Genomic DNA, 19,310 nt, shown 5'->3' with positions numbered 1-19,310 from the left:
ACCTAAGATTAAAGCTTCTCTACAAAAATGCAGGCAATAATTACTTGAAAATGCATCTCTGCTTAGAGCTGTGTATCTCATGAGTGGGAAGCTCTGCTTAAAACCTCATCAATAGTTGCCCTATTGTAACTCATGAGAATCTATTCTTCAGTCTGTTCTTTTTTTATTCTTTTGTTTTTAGCCTTTCTAGAAAATTTAGGTTCAGAGAAATGCTCCACAGAAAACAAAACACTTTGCTATTTTATACGGAGTTATCACTTCTGTTACATGTCCATTCTGGGTCTTCAAGGCATCTCAGCATGCTTGCACTTGGCTGCAGAAGTGTATTTTCTCTCACACATAGGTACATGCACTCTGTGTGAATTTGGTCTGTGCTCTCAAATTTGGGCAGCCCTAAACACCATCAGTGCTGCAAGAAAACAGATGTGAGGGTAAAGAGAAAACTAGTCCATACAGAAGGGAAACCAAAGCTTGACAATGAAGCATTATTTGATCAAACCATGTAAGTCACTCTTTGACATTCCACCGAACTGTATTTTAAGTATCATGCTTAATTTTTAAATTTTTCCCATGTTTTCCTTCTCCCTCCTTTTTAGCTTCTTTTAAGTTCAGATTCAAATTAATAAGTAGGTTTTCAACCTATATAAAGTCAACTTTTCATGTGTTAACTGAATACTTTTACTCAACTTGAGCTTAAGACCTTGATAAAACTGCATGATACCACTATCAAAATAATCGAACACCTTAAGTTCTTTCATCAGTTTTCTCTGTTGTGCACCTGTAAGAAACGAAGAAAAACCATTCTTAACAGTGTATCAATGACACACTTTATTTTCCAAAAGATTTATGTAAGGTTTATCTGAAAGAAGCCAACAAACACATCTGAGACAGAAGCCATGTGTGATAATTTGTTATGCTACTCTTGTACTTACCTAAAAATGTGGGCAAAGGCAAACAAAAATTATATTTGTAAAGTCAATGGTCCTGCAAATGGATCAGCAGGAACAGTTACCATGCACAAAACCAGTAAGGATGGAATTTATCTTGGAGATTAACACTGAGGTATCACCTTGTGCCACTTCACACAGTGCTGGTTTCAACCTCTGTGGCACTTTTCTCCTCTTCTTTTTGGCAAGAGTGCTGAACAATTCTGCAGCAGATATTCCCATCAATTGTATCTCCTGCTGTTTTAAAACCAGTAGAGAAACTAAACTCTCCCTGTTGTTGATGCAGATCAGTTGATGCATTTAGGAAGGGACAGAGGATAACAACAGGAAACAAGTCAGAGGATGAATAAATATTGCTACTTAAGCCTTCTACATAACTGGAAAACACTAACTCTTCAAATAAAAAATACATGCTGTTCTACCAGGCTGCCATGATAGATCTTAGAAAGACACCGACAGTTTTATGGTCTTATAAGTGTTCTTTGCTGAAAGGGAAACTTGGAAGCAATAAAGCATTTTCTTACAACTGAAGCCTGACCACAACTGCTGCCAATTCAACAGTAAACTGACTTCAAGTATGTGGAGTCAGATGGTTTCAGCTTCACCACAGGGAAACCAACTCTTGTAGCCTGGCACAACCACTATCTGGAAATGTGCCATGATTGTGCATTGAGTTAAGCTCCAGACAGACTGTAAGGGCTGAACTTTAAACCATTTGTATTTTTAACGTACACAAATAAATTTATGGCTGCATAAAAACTGTCATGCTTCAGGGATTAACCTCTAATAACCTCTCCTGCTCTGTTAACAAAGACATTTAAAATCTGCCTCTCCAAGTTACACAGGATTCAGGTTAATGAAGGCAATTCAAAAAGAAATTTTAGGGCCTCATTATATCTAATAAGGGATTAGTGACACCAGCAATTTTTAAGACCGTTTGTGGACACTTTGATGCTGCCCTGTGGCTTGGGACTCCCTCATTTCACCTCAGGATTCCCAGATGAACCTAAGTTTGGCAAGGTGAATAGAACATCACAGAAGTGAATGGCATGGAGGACTTGAAAATGGAAATAACTTTCAGAGTGTCATGACATACAGTTTCCTTGTAGGCATTCTACCATCTAGTAGTTTTGTGTATCCCTACTTAATAGATGAGAAAAGGTCTATTCTCATGAGGCAGAGTTTACAAGAAGGAATATCTATAGCTGAGCAGTACTGTGTGATCCTACCATAGCTAAAAACCCAACCATAAGTTTCCTACTTCTTAAGTGAAGAAAAGACAAGAAGCACATTGGCACAACAGGAACTAGTCAATGGGAAATTTTAAGACCTGACCAGTTTTAAACTCCCTGGAAATGTCAGCAGCTCCCTGTGCATTTGAGACAGGCACGCCGGTTTTTTAGAACAGGAGAAAGGGATCCTATTAGCACTCCATCAGGAACACCTGGCAGCATAAACTCATCTTACCTCTGTCAGAACAGCCATCCAAACTGTCTGCTCTCAATGCCACAACGTCAGAAAAGCCTTATTGGAGATCCTTCATTAACCAGACCATAAAGGATCCCTATGGCACAAGACAATACACGACAATGCTGCAAGGGTCAGCCTGTGCCATCAAAACTGAAGCAGGAGCAGCAGAAATTAATGTATGGATAGAGGGAACAAAAGCTGGCAAAACAGTTCTGATGATATTCCAAATCAGAAAAGAATATCCCAAAATATCTGAAGGTTGCCTTTTCTCTTAGTTACTACTGTAAACATGATCTTACATATTTTCTGGGAAATTGTCAAATATTTGTACTATCCAACTTTTTCAGGTTTATTTCCAAACAAGAAGTGTATTCCTAAATATAATTACTTATATCTGAACCTTCAAGGACAGAAGGAAATATAAAAAGAAAATGGAAATTGTCAAAAGAAAGATCGTTAAGAGAAGATGACCTGAAACAGGAACTTGGACATCCTTACCCACAAGGACAATTCTAATCTCATATCCCAATATGACTATTAAAGCTTCTATTTTTTTTCTGCCTAGACAAAACAGTAAAAATACTGGGAAGAAAATTTAGTTACATTTTTTAGAGCTTCAAGGACATGAAGTTTAGTTTGATTCCTGATGAGAAACGGTAAGATTTCAGCAGCTCTCATTTTATCTGAAGACATTCAACAAATCTGTAGTAGAAACCAATCTAAAGGAGAGGTATAAAAACAGAAAAATAAAACTAAAATCCAAGAAACTCCAGCCACCCAACTGTTAAAGCAATCCAGACATGCACCTGATCATGTTGTACAACAGCTGATGTGACCTCACAAACTGTGGTGTGTAGTTTGGGTTTTATGCAGCTGCCAAGGACAAAAAACAAGGCTGTAATCCACTACAAATGGTGTCTACTTAACTGAGGAGCAACACTAAATTGCATTTTCTATCCAGAAGATGCCATGAAATACAGTTAAAATTGCAGTTCCACGTTGACTTGTCTCATAGACACAATGAATACTAAGAGCAAATCAAGGACACTTTGTCAATAACAAGTCATAGAAAAAATGAGCAAAAAACCTCTTTTCTTTGTCTGATTCAGAAAGTATTTTTAAAATGGTATGGTCTGATGAAAGAAAAGAGACCACAAAGAGACACAATGATTGCATTTATATGTACATGTGAATACACTGGTAAGCATCACTGTGATCCTCTGAAGCAGCCAAGCAATGGTGTCTCAGAGGTAAGTGTATGATAATTACCTGTAACTATCATACAATTATTTCAGATTGGATAAAAAATTAACTTCCTCTTCATATCTCTAAGTTTGATAGTTCAGTGAATGAATAATATATTAAAAGTGCTAAGTGATCTCTGAGACAAAGGCTTAATATTCACACAGATTCAAAACAAATAATGGCAAATGTTATTATAATTTTTATTACTGAAATGTAATTTAATAAATAAATGCATAAAAGTCAGAAACTCATTAAGCCACAGGACTTTTACAAATGAAAGAGGGACAGCATGTCTGCTGAATTTTAGCTCTATTCTAAAATTCAAAAGGGCTTGCACCGAGTTTAGTAAGTTCTTCCTATTTTTAGAAATGTCCCACACCAGATGTTTTTTTCATTCCTTATGTTGCAGGATACCACATTTATTTCCAGATCCTCCCAACCAATGCACTTACAACTCACCCATGGTACAGATATTTGTATAATGCACATAGGAAAATTTGCATCTAATCAAGGCAAGCAGATACGATTTGGCTAATGACATCTTTCCTAAATCCTCAGTCACTGAGATCAAAACTCTAATGACAGTTTTAAATCAGTGACAATTTGTCTTTCAGAATCTTTATCTGAGCCAAGACTTCACCTTGACATTCCCAGTGCTGATCCTCCACTTGCTTCCCTGCAATGTCTCCCTAATGAAGTCTCCAGTAGTTTCCACAAGGCTGATTGTTTTTCAGGTCATTTTCCTTACTTTCCTTGACCAAATCCTCTTAAAGCAAACAATGTTTTAACAACATTCACTTCTTACTTTCTAAAATTTTGCCAAACTGTTTAAGATGAAGTAGAAATTTCCTTCTGACTTGAAGCAGCAGTATGAGCATTTTCTAGCACCATTAGTTTGTTATCCAAGAACTAACTTGTCCTTACAGGAAGATGTGAAGTTGTGTGAATTTTAACTTGCTCACTCGGCATTCCCAGCCTTCTCTTCAACAGAGGGAAGAACTCAAAACTTGAGTGACAACAGTGCTATAGTACTGTTAACATTGACATTTGTGCCTGCAAGCTCTGTAGTGTTTATTCTTCACTAAAATACAGCTTCACCAGGTCCTTAATGCTTATTTAGCAGCTAGAAACAGCTGCAGATGTTAACTTTTGATCTCATCTGCTCTCAATCAATTCTTAAAATGAACGGCTCATATACAGCTGGAGCTACACCAACTGCCATTCTTTCCAATGCCTAATGGACTTCTGTGCATCAATACTGACTTCTGACAACATGGAAACATGTATTCGATTTTTTCAAGTAACTCTCACTTTTTCAGTGCACTGAATGTCTTACAAACAGATATTTACAGATTATTCTTTCCTAAAATTGCCTCTGGGAAATTAATAAAAGAACTAGATGGCTCATTTGTCACAAGCAGAATATACTGCAGTGAGAATGACAAAATTGAAAGATGCCAAATGACTCAATGTATCCACAACTAAAGTGAAAATGATGACAGGAAAAGCCCACACTTAAGTTACATTTATTAACACCTTTAAAGTAGTGTGACAGGTGATTTGTTAGGAGTGAGAACAAAGACGAAACCAGAACTGTACTTGAGAGGTTCCTTTAAAGCCTCTCAGTGCTGAGACAGCTATGTAAAGGGAAGTTAGTACCTCTAAAACTCTCATTTCTTCTGAACAAGTCATTATGGCTGTTTACCTTAAACTGAATCCTAAGCATGGTTTTACTTAGGTATTAACCATTTTTACATGGTTAGAAATCCATTTCTAAGGTTACAAATAAAGCATCATGGCATTAGTTGTCACTCCCACGATGGATCCCCCTGTGTCACCTGGGCACCACGCACCCATCACCTCCCCTCCTCCCCCTTCAGTTCCTCCACAGCATGAAGAGAATCTGTGCCTGAGGTTCTTACTATCAAAATATATAATGAAATGTTTAACAAAACTGTCTTCAGTTTAACACACTGGTTCCAACAAGATAATTCTGCCATTTCAGAAAGAATTTTCCATTTAATAAGGAAATAAGAAAAGTTATTTATATAGTTATTCCTTGTCCTTGTGCTTTTCTACAGAATATTGGCTCATAGTTAACAACATCAAAACAGTTGGTGCCCCTGGCTAAAATACTTCAGTATCACCTGCTCATTTGAGCACTAAATAAATCTCAGTTTTCAAGTACTCACAAGTAAGAGTCCAGCACGTGTTTCAGACATTCTGTTCATGTACAGATGTTAATACATCCTCCACACACCAAAGGTTATCAAATGTGGCTTTGTTATCTCTGCAGCAGTTACTTAAATCTCATTTGAAATGTATAATCAAATAACTACATTAATAGAAAGAAGAGCTCTTTCCCCAGAGGAGGTGATTTCTTATGGTAAATCCATTAACTGTTTTGGATCAAAATACAGCATTTCCACATGCTATTACCATTGCTTTCAATTTCCAAGGTGCAAGGCATGGAGGCGATTTTGTATTAAATACCAAGCTTCCTACTACATTATCATTTACCTGTGATATTAGCACCTTCTCAAAAACCAGTTTTAAAAAAACCTTTTAATTTGGATTAAAAATCTGAATAACAAAAGGATTTGTCTTGAAGTAAAAAATATTTGAGGATTTATTCCCATCATCATGACATTTAGGGAAGAAACCTTATGAAATATGGAAGCAAACATTATGCTTCAGTCAAAAAGCAGTTATGGTTGGAGGATTAATTTATTGACTCCTAATTCACCTCATTCTCCTGTGACTGCCAAATAGGTAGGAGTGGAAATTTGTCAAAAACTTCTGTCTCTTGATAAAACCTTCCTCACAACCCACATGCTGGGAAAATAATACCTGTAATTCATGAAGAAACAGATCGACAGCTCCAGGCAATGACATACACAGGCAAACCTTTAATTTAATACTCTCTCATGCTTCACTTTCATGTGTCTCATTTAGCAGGACTCTTTAAAGAGAAGCAGTGTAGCTGCTGTCAGTGATATAATTGCTGTGTTGGTGCCCTTGGCTCCTTACACACCAGTGAATGATGGTGATTGATCCCTGCTGCTGTCCTTTCGGCTGCCATGAACAGCAAGTGATACTGAAGGAAAAATGGAGAAAGCTACAGATCAAGTAAGGACACGGATATTTGACCATACCACTCCCCTTCTGCCCACTGTCTTTCCACCATGCACTGAAAATTTGCTTTATGTTCCTGATGGTTGCACAATTGCCCCCAACACTGGACTCAGAGGCTCTGAGCAACAGCTCAGTGAGCACTGGCAGTAACCCACCCACAGCAGCGTGCCTCCAGGAAAGCTGGGAGCAAAATTCCATTTTGACTTTTTACAGCAAAGCATTTGTTTAGTTACTCAGCAGAGTCTCTTTTGTGTGCCAGGTCTCCCTTCCAGAAAGGCCAGGGAATTCTGATAATCAACTTGTTTCCCTAAAATGGGTACATCATTCACAGGCAGAACCTAACAGTGCTGTAACAAAATGCAAGATAATCTCACAGGCTGAGGGGAGCGGGAAGTGTTTTAAGAAGTGATATCACTTAAAGGCAACCACCAGGAGTTTACAAGAATTTCCATTCTTTTAATTAAAGATTTTATGAGTCTTGGAACACATTCCTGTGCCCTATTATACATCAGAGCACTGAAAAATTCAGAGCCTTATAAAATTGCCATAAAGAGATAGGAAAACCGAAGGAGTCTTTAGAAGAAAAACCTATTTATACAGTGACTGTTATGATTCACAAAACAATCAGAGCGACTTATTTTACTTACCATATCTTCCTCCTTTTCTGTTGTTTGTGACTACCTTTCAATACATCCTAATATAAACTACCTGCCTTCTAAATTCATTGCTCCATTTATATGCTTAGCATGTTTGGAACAAATATTAAAATCCTCAGAAAAAGAGTAAAACTCACCGTGCCAGAATAAAAAGCATTTACATTACAGTGATAAAAATACATTCATTAGAATTCAATTTTAAGAGAATTATTCAAAAAGCAAAAGTGAAAAAATATTAAGCAAATCAAAAGAATGGATACTGATAATGAAATACGATTACGAAAGTATTTTGCAAACTCTTAGTTTCTAGGGAAAATAGTATTTCCAGGTGTAAAATGAATGATAAATTCATTTAAACATATGTCTATCTAATAAGTAATCCAACAAGTTTCTGGAACAGCTTTTCAGAAAATGGTCTGTGAACCACGTCTCAGAAACAAATTAGCTCATCCATCACACGTAACCATTTCTTTGGTAATGACTTAATGAATTCAGCTTAACTATGCTAGGACTGAGCATGATGCTGTAATTACTGTGGGAATAACTGTAGCCCTCAATCCATCTTTTAAATGTTTATGGCATGGAACAAGACACTCAGCACAACCTGAACCAGAGTCCAAAGCCAGAAGACTTTGGATCTAGAGAACTATGAGGGAAGTATCCTTACAGACTGGTCAGTGCACACCACTCTGCTGGGACTGCTGTCCTGTCTTTCCCACAAGAATAGGCACAGATACACTATACAGGAAGAATTAATGCCATACAGAAATCCTGAGAATAAAATTGGAAGAACATTTATTCCCCCTAATCACATAGGGTAAAATAACACAGTTTGAGTCATTTTGCTAGAACGTAATTAACTCTAAATGGAACATTCTACTACACCAAGTTTACACCAGAGTTTTCAAAGCAAACCAGGGTTGTACTACTAATATTGCAGTTGAGACAGACAATAAAGCTGGGGACAGTGAGGCAAGAATGTCAGAGGTCAAATAAATGTGTACTGTGGTACTTACAAGAGCATATTCTTATAGTTTGGCCAAGGCTGTGGATATTAACTTGATAGGATTATTTTTCAACTATTTTATGTCTCACTTTCAGATGTTTTACTGGTGATGTTAGCAGTTACTTCCACATGTAAATTACCATCTCTTTTCTCTCATCAGGTAATTTAAAAGTAAATCGAAATAACTTTCTTTTATGTATGCTAAATAAATAAATGGTTCAATCTCTCCTTAGTTACCAGTCCACAAATGTTCTCTAACATTCTCATGCTTCATAAACAGAAGGGTTAAGGGTGATGTTTTATGGGAAAGTAACAGTCAAGGTGACATATCAGTTTCTCAGGAGAATCAATGGAAACTCTGTTAACCTTGGCTTGCAGATGGAAACACTCAGGTACAAAGATGAGGAATTATTTTTGTCCCTGTGTCAGTGGGAGAAATGATGTTTTCTTACATGCTGGGCCTGTGGAAGTCAGAGATGGAAATGCTTGTTTTACTGGGCTGCATCATGAGCTCCCTGCCCATGACTGAAGTTGTGGCATCAGCTGAACTCGAACCTGGTGACTGAGCAGACACAGCTTAACTAGCTCATTTTCTGGCAATACACAGCTTCTTTGAGACATAAAACCATTCATGTGCTAGAAAGGCTGGTTTTTCAAGCATATGTAAAAGTTGTTCTTACTGATAAGCTTTTGAGCCTCAGAATTGTATTTTACCTATGTGAATGAGGAATTTATAAGTAACAGCTGTATAACAGCACAGCCTCACAGGACTATCATAAAGATAAAAAAAATGAAGATGACAAAATCCACATTTATAACAGTAATCATGGCCAGTCCAGTATGGCTGGTAATGTACAGCTGAAGGCAATCAATGAAGACCACCAACAGTTCATGTAGCATGAGCACTGCCATGTTTGCTCTCCATGCTGCCCATTCACAGAAACAGCCAAAATCACATTAGGTGCTGCAGATGTGACCTGCTGGGGAGCTGTCTCCCTGCCTCTTCACAAGTGCACATACCAACATCCACATGTGCAGCAGGTCTGACCACAGAACACTGGAAGATTCCACTGAGTAAGGTCAGAAATTTTACTCAGGAAAGAGAGCCCCTCCTTGACAAGAGAACAGTGTCAAAGGGGACATGACCTCAAGGTGTTTGGGATCTTTTGTGGGTTTTTTTATATTCTTCCTTTTTGCTTGAGCAAGATCAGCAAGGGAGAGCTCCATTCCCATTATACCATATGGAAATAAGTAACAACGCTAGGATGAACACCGAGTTGTTCCTTGCAATGGGTTGCATTTGTGCAGGGGGGATTGTGACACCTGACCCTGATCAGTGAATGATCCTTTAAAATGCTGACAAGTTTGCTTTGCCTCTCTGGCTCCAGTGAACAAGCTACACTGCAGAGGCCAAGCAGTGTGGGGGTGGAGATGAACAGGAGCTCATGGCAATAAGGTCCCTCTGCACTCCTGTCTGTTTATTCTGGTCTTGCAACTTGGGACACAGTGTAGAACAACTGCTCCTTTTGCTGGCCCATAAGGCACAGCAGAGAACCAGCAGTGTCTGCAGCACACCAAGAATCTCACCCAGAGGTGCTCAGGCTCCCTTCACTCATTTTAGTGCGCAGAGCATGACTTGTCCACCCTCTTTATGCCCGGATTCCAAAGGGAAGCATTTCACATCTGTGACATTTATTCATCATAAAAATATATTAAAAGAACTCTTGAGGACACAGTTTAGTATCTTCTACACTTCCTGTTGAACTACTTTAGGAAGCAATCTGAACAGCATCTAGGAATCAATACTCTTAAGCTAAACAGTATCTACATATTTAAAGAAAGCAGCTTGATTAATGTGGCAAAACATGCTGTTATCTGAACAACTACTACTCAAGAACTGAAAGGAATTAGGTATCTTAAAACCTGTTCTGTTCACTTAAACGTGCTGAAAGTTCTGTGTTGTGTCATATATCACATATTTTGATGATTAGTCAGATGATGATTACTTATCACATTAAAATACAGATCTAATCAACACAGAAGTTATATGTGAGGCTTCCTTCCCATTGTCCACACATTTTGTCAGCTAGAATTAATTTTTTTAAACACTAATAGAAAACAATTCAAACCAAACTCAGAATGGTACAAATTTGTTTTGCTTTATTGCTGAGAAAGCCAGGCCTGGTGACTTTGGAACATTCACACAACTTCACTGACACCTGTACTGAGGGAAATAAGGCTGACAGTACTGATTTATTGTCAATTTGTATGGGATTAAAGAAGCTAGTAAAATGGGAAAATTCAGTTGAATCAACTAATATCCCAAGGCATGTGAAATTCTCAAATGCAAATATCTGACAAGTACACTGAGAAAACAGAGTTTAAAAGGCTACCTGCTTGTGAGTGAAGAATAATGACAGACTTAGGAGTACCTGAAAATACAGGGATGGGCTATTCCTCAGGAAAACTCTCTACTTGCTCAAAGATTTCTCAAGCCCAGTCTAGTCAAACCAACGATTTTCATGCTAGAGCTGATTCCAAACCACCAGGTTAAAGAAGTGGGAAGGAGGAAACCTTGATCAAGCATTGTTTTGCCAGGAGTTCAATGTGGTGATTTTCTGAGAAGCACAGACGAGCTTTGGGCTTGGCCATACAAATGTGGTGCAAGTTGCAAATCTGTACAACCTTATTTCCTTCCTGTATGGAAAAGTGGTGCAATGCAGTTTCACTGACTTCATGCCAAGTCATGCCTTAAATAAACAACAAATGAAAAGCAGAACATAATCATACACACATTAGAACAAGTGTTAGGAGTTCCTTAAGAATTATATGGGGGGAAAAAAAAACCTTGAATTTTTGTTATTTTCTTTTATTGAATAGTTAAAGCTCTGCAGCATTAAAATACAGACAAACAAGTTGGCAAGAAAAGCGACTTCCTATTGACTTTCATAATCTATCAGAAATTCACACTTTTATGAGCAGAACTTTTAAAAATACATACCTAGAAATCAATTAAAATATTTAGAGAAGTATACAAAACAGTTCAAAGGAGCACAAAATGACAATTCAGGTTCCTTTAAAAATCGGCTTCTCACTTATTTTCTCTGTCTTCAATTCACTGTCAAACACAGGAAAAATCTTTACTGAGTAATTTCCTAGAGAAATAATATTTATGTAGCCAAGGTTCTGCAGCTGGAGCAGGGAAATGCACAAGATTATCGGGTGGTCTCTTACAATGCAGGACCAAGAAATATTATATTAATAACAGTAGGCACAGTATATTTTTTATTATGGAATTTGAAAAACTAGGCATATGAACTTAATAAAGGATAAAATTTCTCACTACCTACACGAAAATCTACAATCTAAAATTAATTGATAAAGCAACAGGCCAAATTTTTATATTCTGTCTGCTGTATTAGCTGAAAAATGAAGAAAAACAGTCCAGTTTGAAGTACTTGCCATATGGATCACAGTGCTAAAACATTCCACATTGCACTTTTACAGCAGAAATTAATTTCCAGGTAAGAACATAGCATTGCTTTTATTTTACTTGCTAACGAGGATAATTGGCAGGCAACGCTGCTGCTGCTCTAGATTTGTTCTTTATATGGATCTCTGAAGACCACATGTGCATGCAGTGGTGACAGAAATATTTTCCATATGAGCCACCACAGATTTTAAGGTCCCTCAGTCTGGACAAGGTGAGTCCATCTATCATTTTCTGTGCTCCATAACAATCAACCAGGAAGTTAAAAACTTCTGTGACAACTAGAGGGCAATGATCAGCTTCCAGTTGCTCTGATCATCAAACCATTTAAATTTGTTGAGGCTCTGCTGAAAACTTTTCACTGCTTTAACTAGATCAAAGGCAGCACAAGATTTCATTAAGAGACATTTTCGAGAATCAAAGCTGTTACAGATTCTCTTATTAAAACATCCTGAAAGCAAAATAAAGTTTATTTCTAGACATGTGAGCTACAGAGAGTGTCAACCACACACTGTTGGGCAAGGAGTTTTTCCCAGTTCACTTCCATGTTTACTAGGGAAAGTAATTGATCTGGCCTTCATTAGGCTACAATTAAGTTATGACAGCACTAATAAAAACCAAAGCTTTAAAGCAGAATCACTGTTTTCAAAAGCTTTACTTAAGGAAGGCATATTTATGGAACAAAATTATTCAATGATTCATTTAAAATGCACAGCTACACATCCCATTTCAGGTAGAGTGAGGAAGAATGAGTACCAAAGGTGTTTTCTGCAAGTAATTTCATTAGATGGAACATTTTATATCTAACAGTACCACGCCTGCTGAATTATTTCCCAAATGGCAAAAGAGTAGCAGAAAATTTCTGCTTTGGTATGAAATAAGTACTTGATGACAAACTGCTCTGATGAGGACAAAAATCTGGAAAATGGCTCTTCATAAATCAAGCAGCAACTTTTAAAAGCATATAAAGAGCCGTTCTATTCCACCGTTCAAGATTTTGGAATTAGGAATATTAGGAATGCATAAAGTCCCTATTTAATTACATGATATACAGTTTTTTAAAAACCAAGTTCTTTCTGCCCTGCCCCAGACTAAACATTACATGTATTTGCACAAAAAGAATGTTATTAAAGTAATGAAGCCTGGAGCTTTTACAGGCTCACATCCCCAAAATGTATCCTGTGCAAAAAGTTTTTCACTAGTGCAGATTTTTTGCAGAAAATATGAACAAAACACTACCATCTACTGCTGCAGAGTATCATATTTCTCTGCATGTTAGTAAAGAAAAATTCACAAATTAGTCATCTCTCACAGAAAGCATATTGTATATCAAATCCAGAGAAGTTAAGTTTCAAACTATTCTCCTTTAGTACCTTTTGCAAAGGAAAAAAACCCAAACCAAACAGACCCAAAGCAAAAAATCAAACCAAAATCCCCGAACAAAACAAGCCCCAAAACTAAACCAAAGCAAAGGCTTTTTACACAACACAAGCACAATTATAAAATATCTAACAGCATAAAAATCATTCGCAGTCCATCTTAACAGATACGAAGAACATGCAAGTGTGACAAGACGGTTTTTGACAAGACATTGTACTTTGCTTACCTCACCCCCAGGTCTTGCTAACACTGCTGTTTGAAAGCAGAGCAACGTTAGTATCAGGTAGCTGACAAACATTATTACCCAAAGTTAGAGCTACCCTGGAGGAGCAAACCCTCTGCCAAGTACTAACAGCTAGCAGATGCACTTGTGTCTCAGGATCACAGCCCTGAGCTCTCGTAGGTACGAGTCTGTCTCCCTCTCCCCCTTTCTCTCGCACTCACGGTCCGACCAGGAGCTTTGCTCTCAGCCACTGCTCTGAAGACAACTGGTAAGTTGATCTCTTCATGTAATGACTTCTCCCTGCTGGGGGAGGGGGCTCGGCCAGCACTGAGCTGGGTGGGGGGCTGCAGTCAGTACGAAGCGAAGAAGGGGAGGGACAGAAATGGTCACTGCCAAGTTAAGCATCTGCTGTGATTCATGGAACAAGCTAAACGGTAACCTTTAATGCACGAGGAGCTTTGGCAAAGCGTTATTGACTTAGGCAGGCATGATTGGAGAAACAGGCTAAAGCTGCTGCAAGAGATGCCTGTTGATGGTTAGACGGCATGTGCTACTTAAAGGTACAGCACCTCCTTTTATTCACAAGTTTGTAATACATAAATCAGAAATTAAAATCTAACCAGGAAGCAACCTATGGTTTTACAATCAGCCCTACACAAGCACAGTCCTGCAACCCGAACGAGCTGATCGTGCTGCCTCTCACCAATACCCCAGGGCAACAGCCCAGGGGAACCCAGGTGCCCATTTGCTCTCTAGAATGTTACAACTGCTTCCTGAAATGGATCTCTTTCCTTTAGGATAATCCTGGACTAGCATATGGATGTAGTCTCTCTTTCATTTGTATATTATAGCTGAAGAAAAGAAATTTTGATTTATAACAATCCAACCCATCAAATAACCTGCTTTGACTAAGCAAGCAGAAGTGCAAGCCTTTCTTAAAGTTCCAGCTCCTGAAGCCAAAAAAACACACTATATTCTCATCTTTCATGTAAATACATAGTTCTTATCCATATGGTTCCAGGGGAAATCTCAAAAATATGACCCAAGAATAACCTGGTCTCGTATGTCAGACAGTAAACCGCATGAACTCACAATACAGGTACTTGAAAATATCTCAACATTTTAGGAGTGAGGAAGTAAAAATGTTGGTGAAATTGAGAAGAACACCATTACTAAGTATTATATTTCTTTTTGTAATTTGGTGAACTTTGTATACACAGCTGAGTATGTCAGACTCCTCAGGCTATTTTTAAACTAGCTTTACCAACCATTCTTTTCCTCTCCTGTGTGAGGTGAAAGATAAAATAGTCTTCCTGAGAACTGCAATTAAATACAGTCAAACTCCCAAAGCAGTATAGAAAATCAGCATTCACACTGCTGATGGAAGTCCAGATTCTGTTCTCTTTGCATATGGATATCCGGTTCTCCAGCAAGGCAAAGTCTGACCTCTATTTACATTGTCACTGTACATCTTCCCACTCAGCTCTTTCCTTTTACAGACTCCCCCTATTGCCCATAAAGATCTGACCTTCTCCTGCCTAAGTGTCTCACAATGCCGTGTTAGCTCAGCACCTACAGAAAAGCTTGCTTGCCCATTTTCACCTTTCAAATCAGCAGACCACCTTTCACGGGCCAACCTTTTCTTGCCCTTTTGACACGCAGCCTTGCAGTGCTGTGCTCCTGGCAGCACCACTGCAGTGCCTGTGAGCACTGAGGGCATGCCAGGGACCAGGCCAGGCAGGACTGGGGGTCTCAATGGCACAAGAATCCTCTTCAGATGAATCCCCTGGAGGGAGCAGTACAAGCTTAAGAACATTTAAGAAGCCAGGATGAGAGTTTCAGTATGGACCTCAAGAGTGGTGCTTCCAAATGATCTCAATGATCACAGGCAGTTGGCTGGGAACTCTGAAGAATGGTGACTGACAGCCCAAATCTGCAGCTTCTGAAAACGTGACACTGTAACCTTAATGGTACTTGCTGACAAAAATCATTGAGAACTCTCCATTACTATGTTGTTCTCACAAATACAACACCTCCCTTCAAGACTTTCAGTGAAGAAGTATTTTCTCCCCTTTTAAGGCAAGCTGAAGGTTTGCAGATTATACTCTGGTGCTGACAGCTAAAAGCAGAGCTGCCATTACAGGCATTTCGTACACTGCTTGCCTATGGCAAAGTCTTCAGACTAAAAATGTAAAGTCAAATAAACTTAAGGAAATTTTCCATCAAAACCCTGTCAAGAAGCCAATATGTCCTTCCATATTTTTTGAAATATTTAGATGTACCACAAAAGGAAAAAGGATAGTGAGCAAACTGCCAACTAAACTGGAGTTCAAAACACTTCCAGTAGAAGAGCTGCAACTATGATACTTTGAAAATAGATTCAGTGCTTGGAAAAGTTTTAAAAGAACCATTTCAGATTGCAGTGTGTAACAAAAGCCCCAGTGACGAAAGCTTCATCATGTAGATTGACTACTGCTTCCATAAAATTAAACTCTCTTGTTATGCTGCTCTTCACAAAGTGAACTAGTTTTTCTGAATAAATATATAGCACAGGCACAATATTGCCAAACTTCTCTTCTTTAATGGCAGGCAGAAAAGCAAATTTAAGAAAATGAAGACTACCTGTGATTTTAGTCTCCTCTCTGCTGATCCACAGAGCTGTGTATTTCCTGCAAATAATGAACAACCTTACTGAAGTCTAACTAAATATTACTAAGATGAGTTTCTGAGCACAGAAAACTGTACTACATTCCCATTTAATAAGTCACATAACTAATTCTTTCCATATGCATTTAATTTTTCCTCTATGAAAAATACAGGCAGAATTCCCTGCATTTCAAAAGCTGGTGCTCTGTTCTCCATGTGAAGAAAGAGATCTGTTCATACCTGCTCCTGAGCCTTCAAGCTTTATCCCACTGACCTGGATGGAATTGTGCTGCTTCATATGCACAAGCACAGCCTTTCTTTGCAGCACACAGCAAGCAACTTGAAACTTAACACTATGTCCAACTTGCACTGCTGCAACCAAGATCAGAACTTCTCTGCAAACCTCAACAATCACTACACTGGAGATTACAAAAGTACTGGGGCAACAGAAAAAAATCAGTTTATAACTCATGAGCTATTTCAGATATGAAGCTGTACAGTAGCAGATAAAGAAAACAAAATACCTTGCAACAGTAAAATGGAAGAAATAAGATGTCTTTAATTTCAACATAAAACCACCTTTGCTTTTACTGAGAAACATAGCAAAAATAATAGCATAACTATTTTAGGTATATAATTGAGATAGAAGATCCAAAATTATCATTTAAAAAAAAAAAAGAAAAACAAAAACCAAAATCAGAAAAAGCCATCAGAATGTTTTGGGGAAAAGTTCCTATCTCTTATTCTCAGAAATAAAAATACACAGAACAAAAACAGTACCTTTGGATAGTCAGTTCTTATTAAGAAAGTACTCACATTCATCTGTGAAAAAATTAGCTGTCAGTCTCAAAGGGTTAGTAAATATCAATTAGTTTATTAAGTTTGCTTACTACCTTCCTGCTGATGCAATTGCACCTGAATTTCAAATGAGGACGAGTTTGTCAAACTTTGTTAAATATCACAGTTACTGCTTTCTGCTAAAGGTATATTAGCTTAGAAACTTGACCAAATTTCTAATATAAAAGTAACAATAGACAAAAAACGAGATAAAACAAGCTTTTAAAGACTTCCTTTCTACTTCCTACAGTCTCAATGTTTGTAGAGCTTAACTCTCAAACTCTTAAAGCAAGATAACATGGACGATGACTACTGCATATTTCAGGCTGACTTACTTTAGAACAACACAATGACAATTTCTGTGCATTTTGCATCCAAGTGAAACTAATTACTCTAATTCATGTTTTGTCACTACAGGTGCAACATCAGTGCCACTGAATCTGCTCAGCTGAAACACCTAAACCAAAGAACTATTTAAGAAGGTCAAAACAAATTTGCTGCTACAGCATAACCAACAAGACCTTCAGCTGTTTCTTAAAACAAGTATTTAAAATAGCATTCATTTGCTTTGGACAGACACCATCTTCCAGGAATCACTAACAGGAAAAGCAGTAGACACTGCATATTCTACCACTATTTAAGAAAAGGTTCAATGTTCCATGTAAAAATTTAACAGAGGAGGAAAAAGGCTGAATGTACAAGAAATTCAGTACAAATTACATGATCAAGTGGAAAATCTAGTGTGCTTTGGTTTTATTTTAATTGGTCATTTTTTCCAATTGGTGATCTACAGGTTACTTAAAAAAAAGAAGGAAGGGAGAAAATTTTTATGTTGATGAAGTCATGTGTAAAGATGGCTGCCATATTTATAGCTGTCAGATAGGCATTTCCAATCATTACCTCATTTCATTTTTGCCAGGAAGCATTCCTTTCTGAATTAATTATTCAGATGTAGTAAGGTTAAAATAAATTACCACTGTGCTTTAGCCTGAACTACTGAAAGACACTGACCATAACATTTTACTCAAAATTTCTTCTATGAGGTTGTTTTCTTTTATTTTTAAAGTAATGTTTGTGTTAAATTAAACACTTGAAATAAAGAAGTATCTTGCCAAATTATGTGTACCTTGAGCAGACAGGTAAATTTAGACGGCAGAAATAATGCATTTTCCTTGGAAAAAAAACCAGTGTACTTGAGAAGGATGGATACAGAAAAATGCCTTTCCCTACCTTCTTGGATTCAGGAAATACTGCAGCTGAAGCACTGAGGGATTTCTTTACCCCTGTGAAGGGATTATACATCTGCTCCCCTGGTGTCTGCATTTCACTGGCACACAGGGTGATGAAAGAGGATGAGATTCTCTCCTATCCTCTGTCTTCTACAGCTAAAGCAAGTGTTGCTATTGCAGTCCTTTTGGAAGAGCCATGATCACACTGAATCTGGATTTCAGCAGAGGAAATCACAACAGGTACAAGAAGGACCAAGGAGTGCTTGGACTTTTATGGATGCCATTGAATAAAACCAAACCCACACAGCTTGGGGAGGAAGACAAAGGGTGAGCTATGATTGCAGCCTGAGGGTTAAGGAGGAAACAAGTACCAGAAGCTCACACATATTCCACTGCACCTCAGCATTCTTTCTTGGTTGAAGTTTTAACTTCATTTAGTATATGAAATACCAACACTTTCCCAAGTAACTCACAGCTTTTATTTGTATCCTTTTGCTCAGTTTTTTGTTAGGAAACCAGTTGACTTCACACAATATCTTGTACAAAGAAGCATTTCAGGGGGATAGCTAAGTCCCTAAAACTGAAATATTGTTTGGCTACCAGAATACTCCATTGCATGTCTCCTGCTGCTACCTTACATAATGAAGCAAGAGATTTACTTCTCCATCTATATGTCTAATAGCTTTTGGATCCCACTGTTATGGAAAGGACAAAATGCTGTGCAAAAGTGCTCTTTAAAGGGTTTGTAATCAATTACTCCATACAATCACTTTGTGTCCTAATACTTTTATTGGTTCTCTACATTCCAACTTAATTTTCAACTTCTGTTCCTGCTTATTTCCCTTCCTAAACTTCACAATTCTCATTTTTCCACTTGTTTGACTTCTTCTCCGTTTCTCATCCTTTTCTTTCTCTTTTGTGAGGAAATAGAGATCAGTTTAGAAAGTACACACCATTTAAAAGTTATTATGCTGTGAAAACAGCATCACAAAGCAAGTTTCAAACATTGGTCTATACTTAGGTCAGCCCAGCACAGGTTACAGCAG

General features: G+C 37.8%; 1 protein-coding gene across 2 annotated transcripts in view; it reads right to left on the bottom strand.

Annotated features, from left to right (window-relative positions):
- The window catches only part of THSD4 (thrombospondin type 1 domain containing 4), a 237,679-nt gene that overhangs the window by 75,374 nt on the left and 142,995 nt on the right, over nucleotides 1-19,310 (bottom strand). Inside the window, exon 1 of one of the 2 annotated variants that reach the window (XM_014873977.2) lies at nucleotides 13,556-13,691. The exons of the other annotated variant lie outside the window; for it this stretch is intronic. Coding sequence (XP_014729463.1) covers nucleotides 13,556-13,627 — 72 coding nt within the window. The 5' untranslated portion in view covers nucleotides 13,628-13,691. Of the gene's footprint in view, nucleotides 1-13,555; nucleotides 13,692-19,310 lie in introns of those variants that run through there. 2 annotated transcript variants of the gene reach the window in all.

Source organism: Sturnus vulgaris, chromosome 13 (assembly GCF_052056855.1).
Source record: "Sturnus vulgaris isolate bStuVul1 chromosome 13, bStuVul1.hap1, whole genome shotgun sequence".
In the NCBI taxonomy this organism is placed as follows: Eukaryota; Metazoa; Chordata; class Aves; order Passeriformes; family Sturnidae; genus Sturnus; species Sturnus vulgaris.
This window is presented reverse-complemented; position numbering and strand designations above follow the sequence as displayed.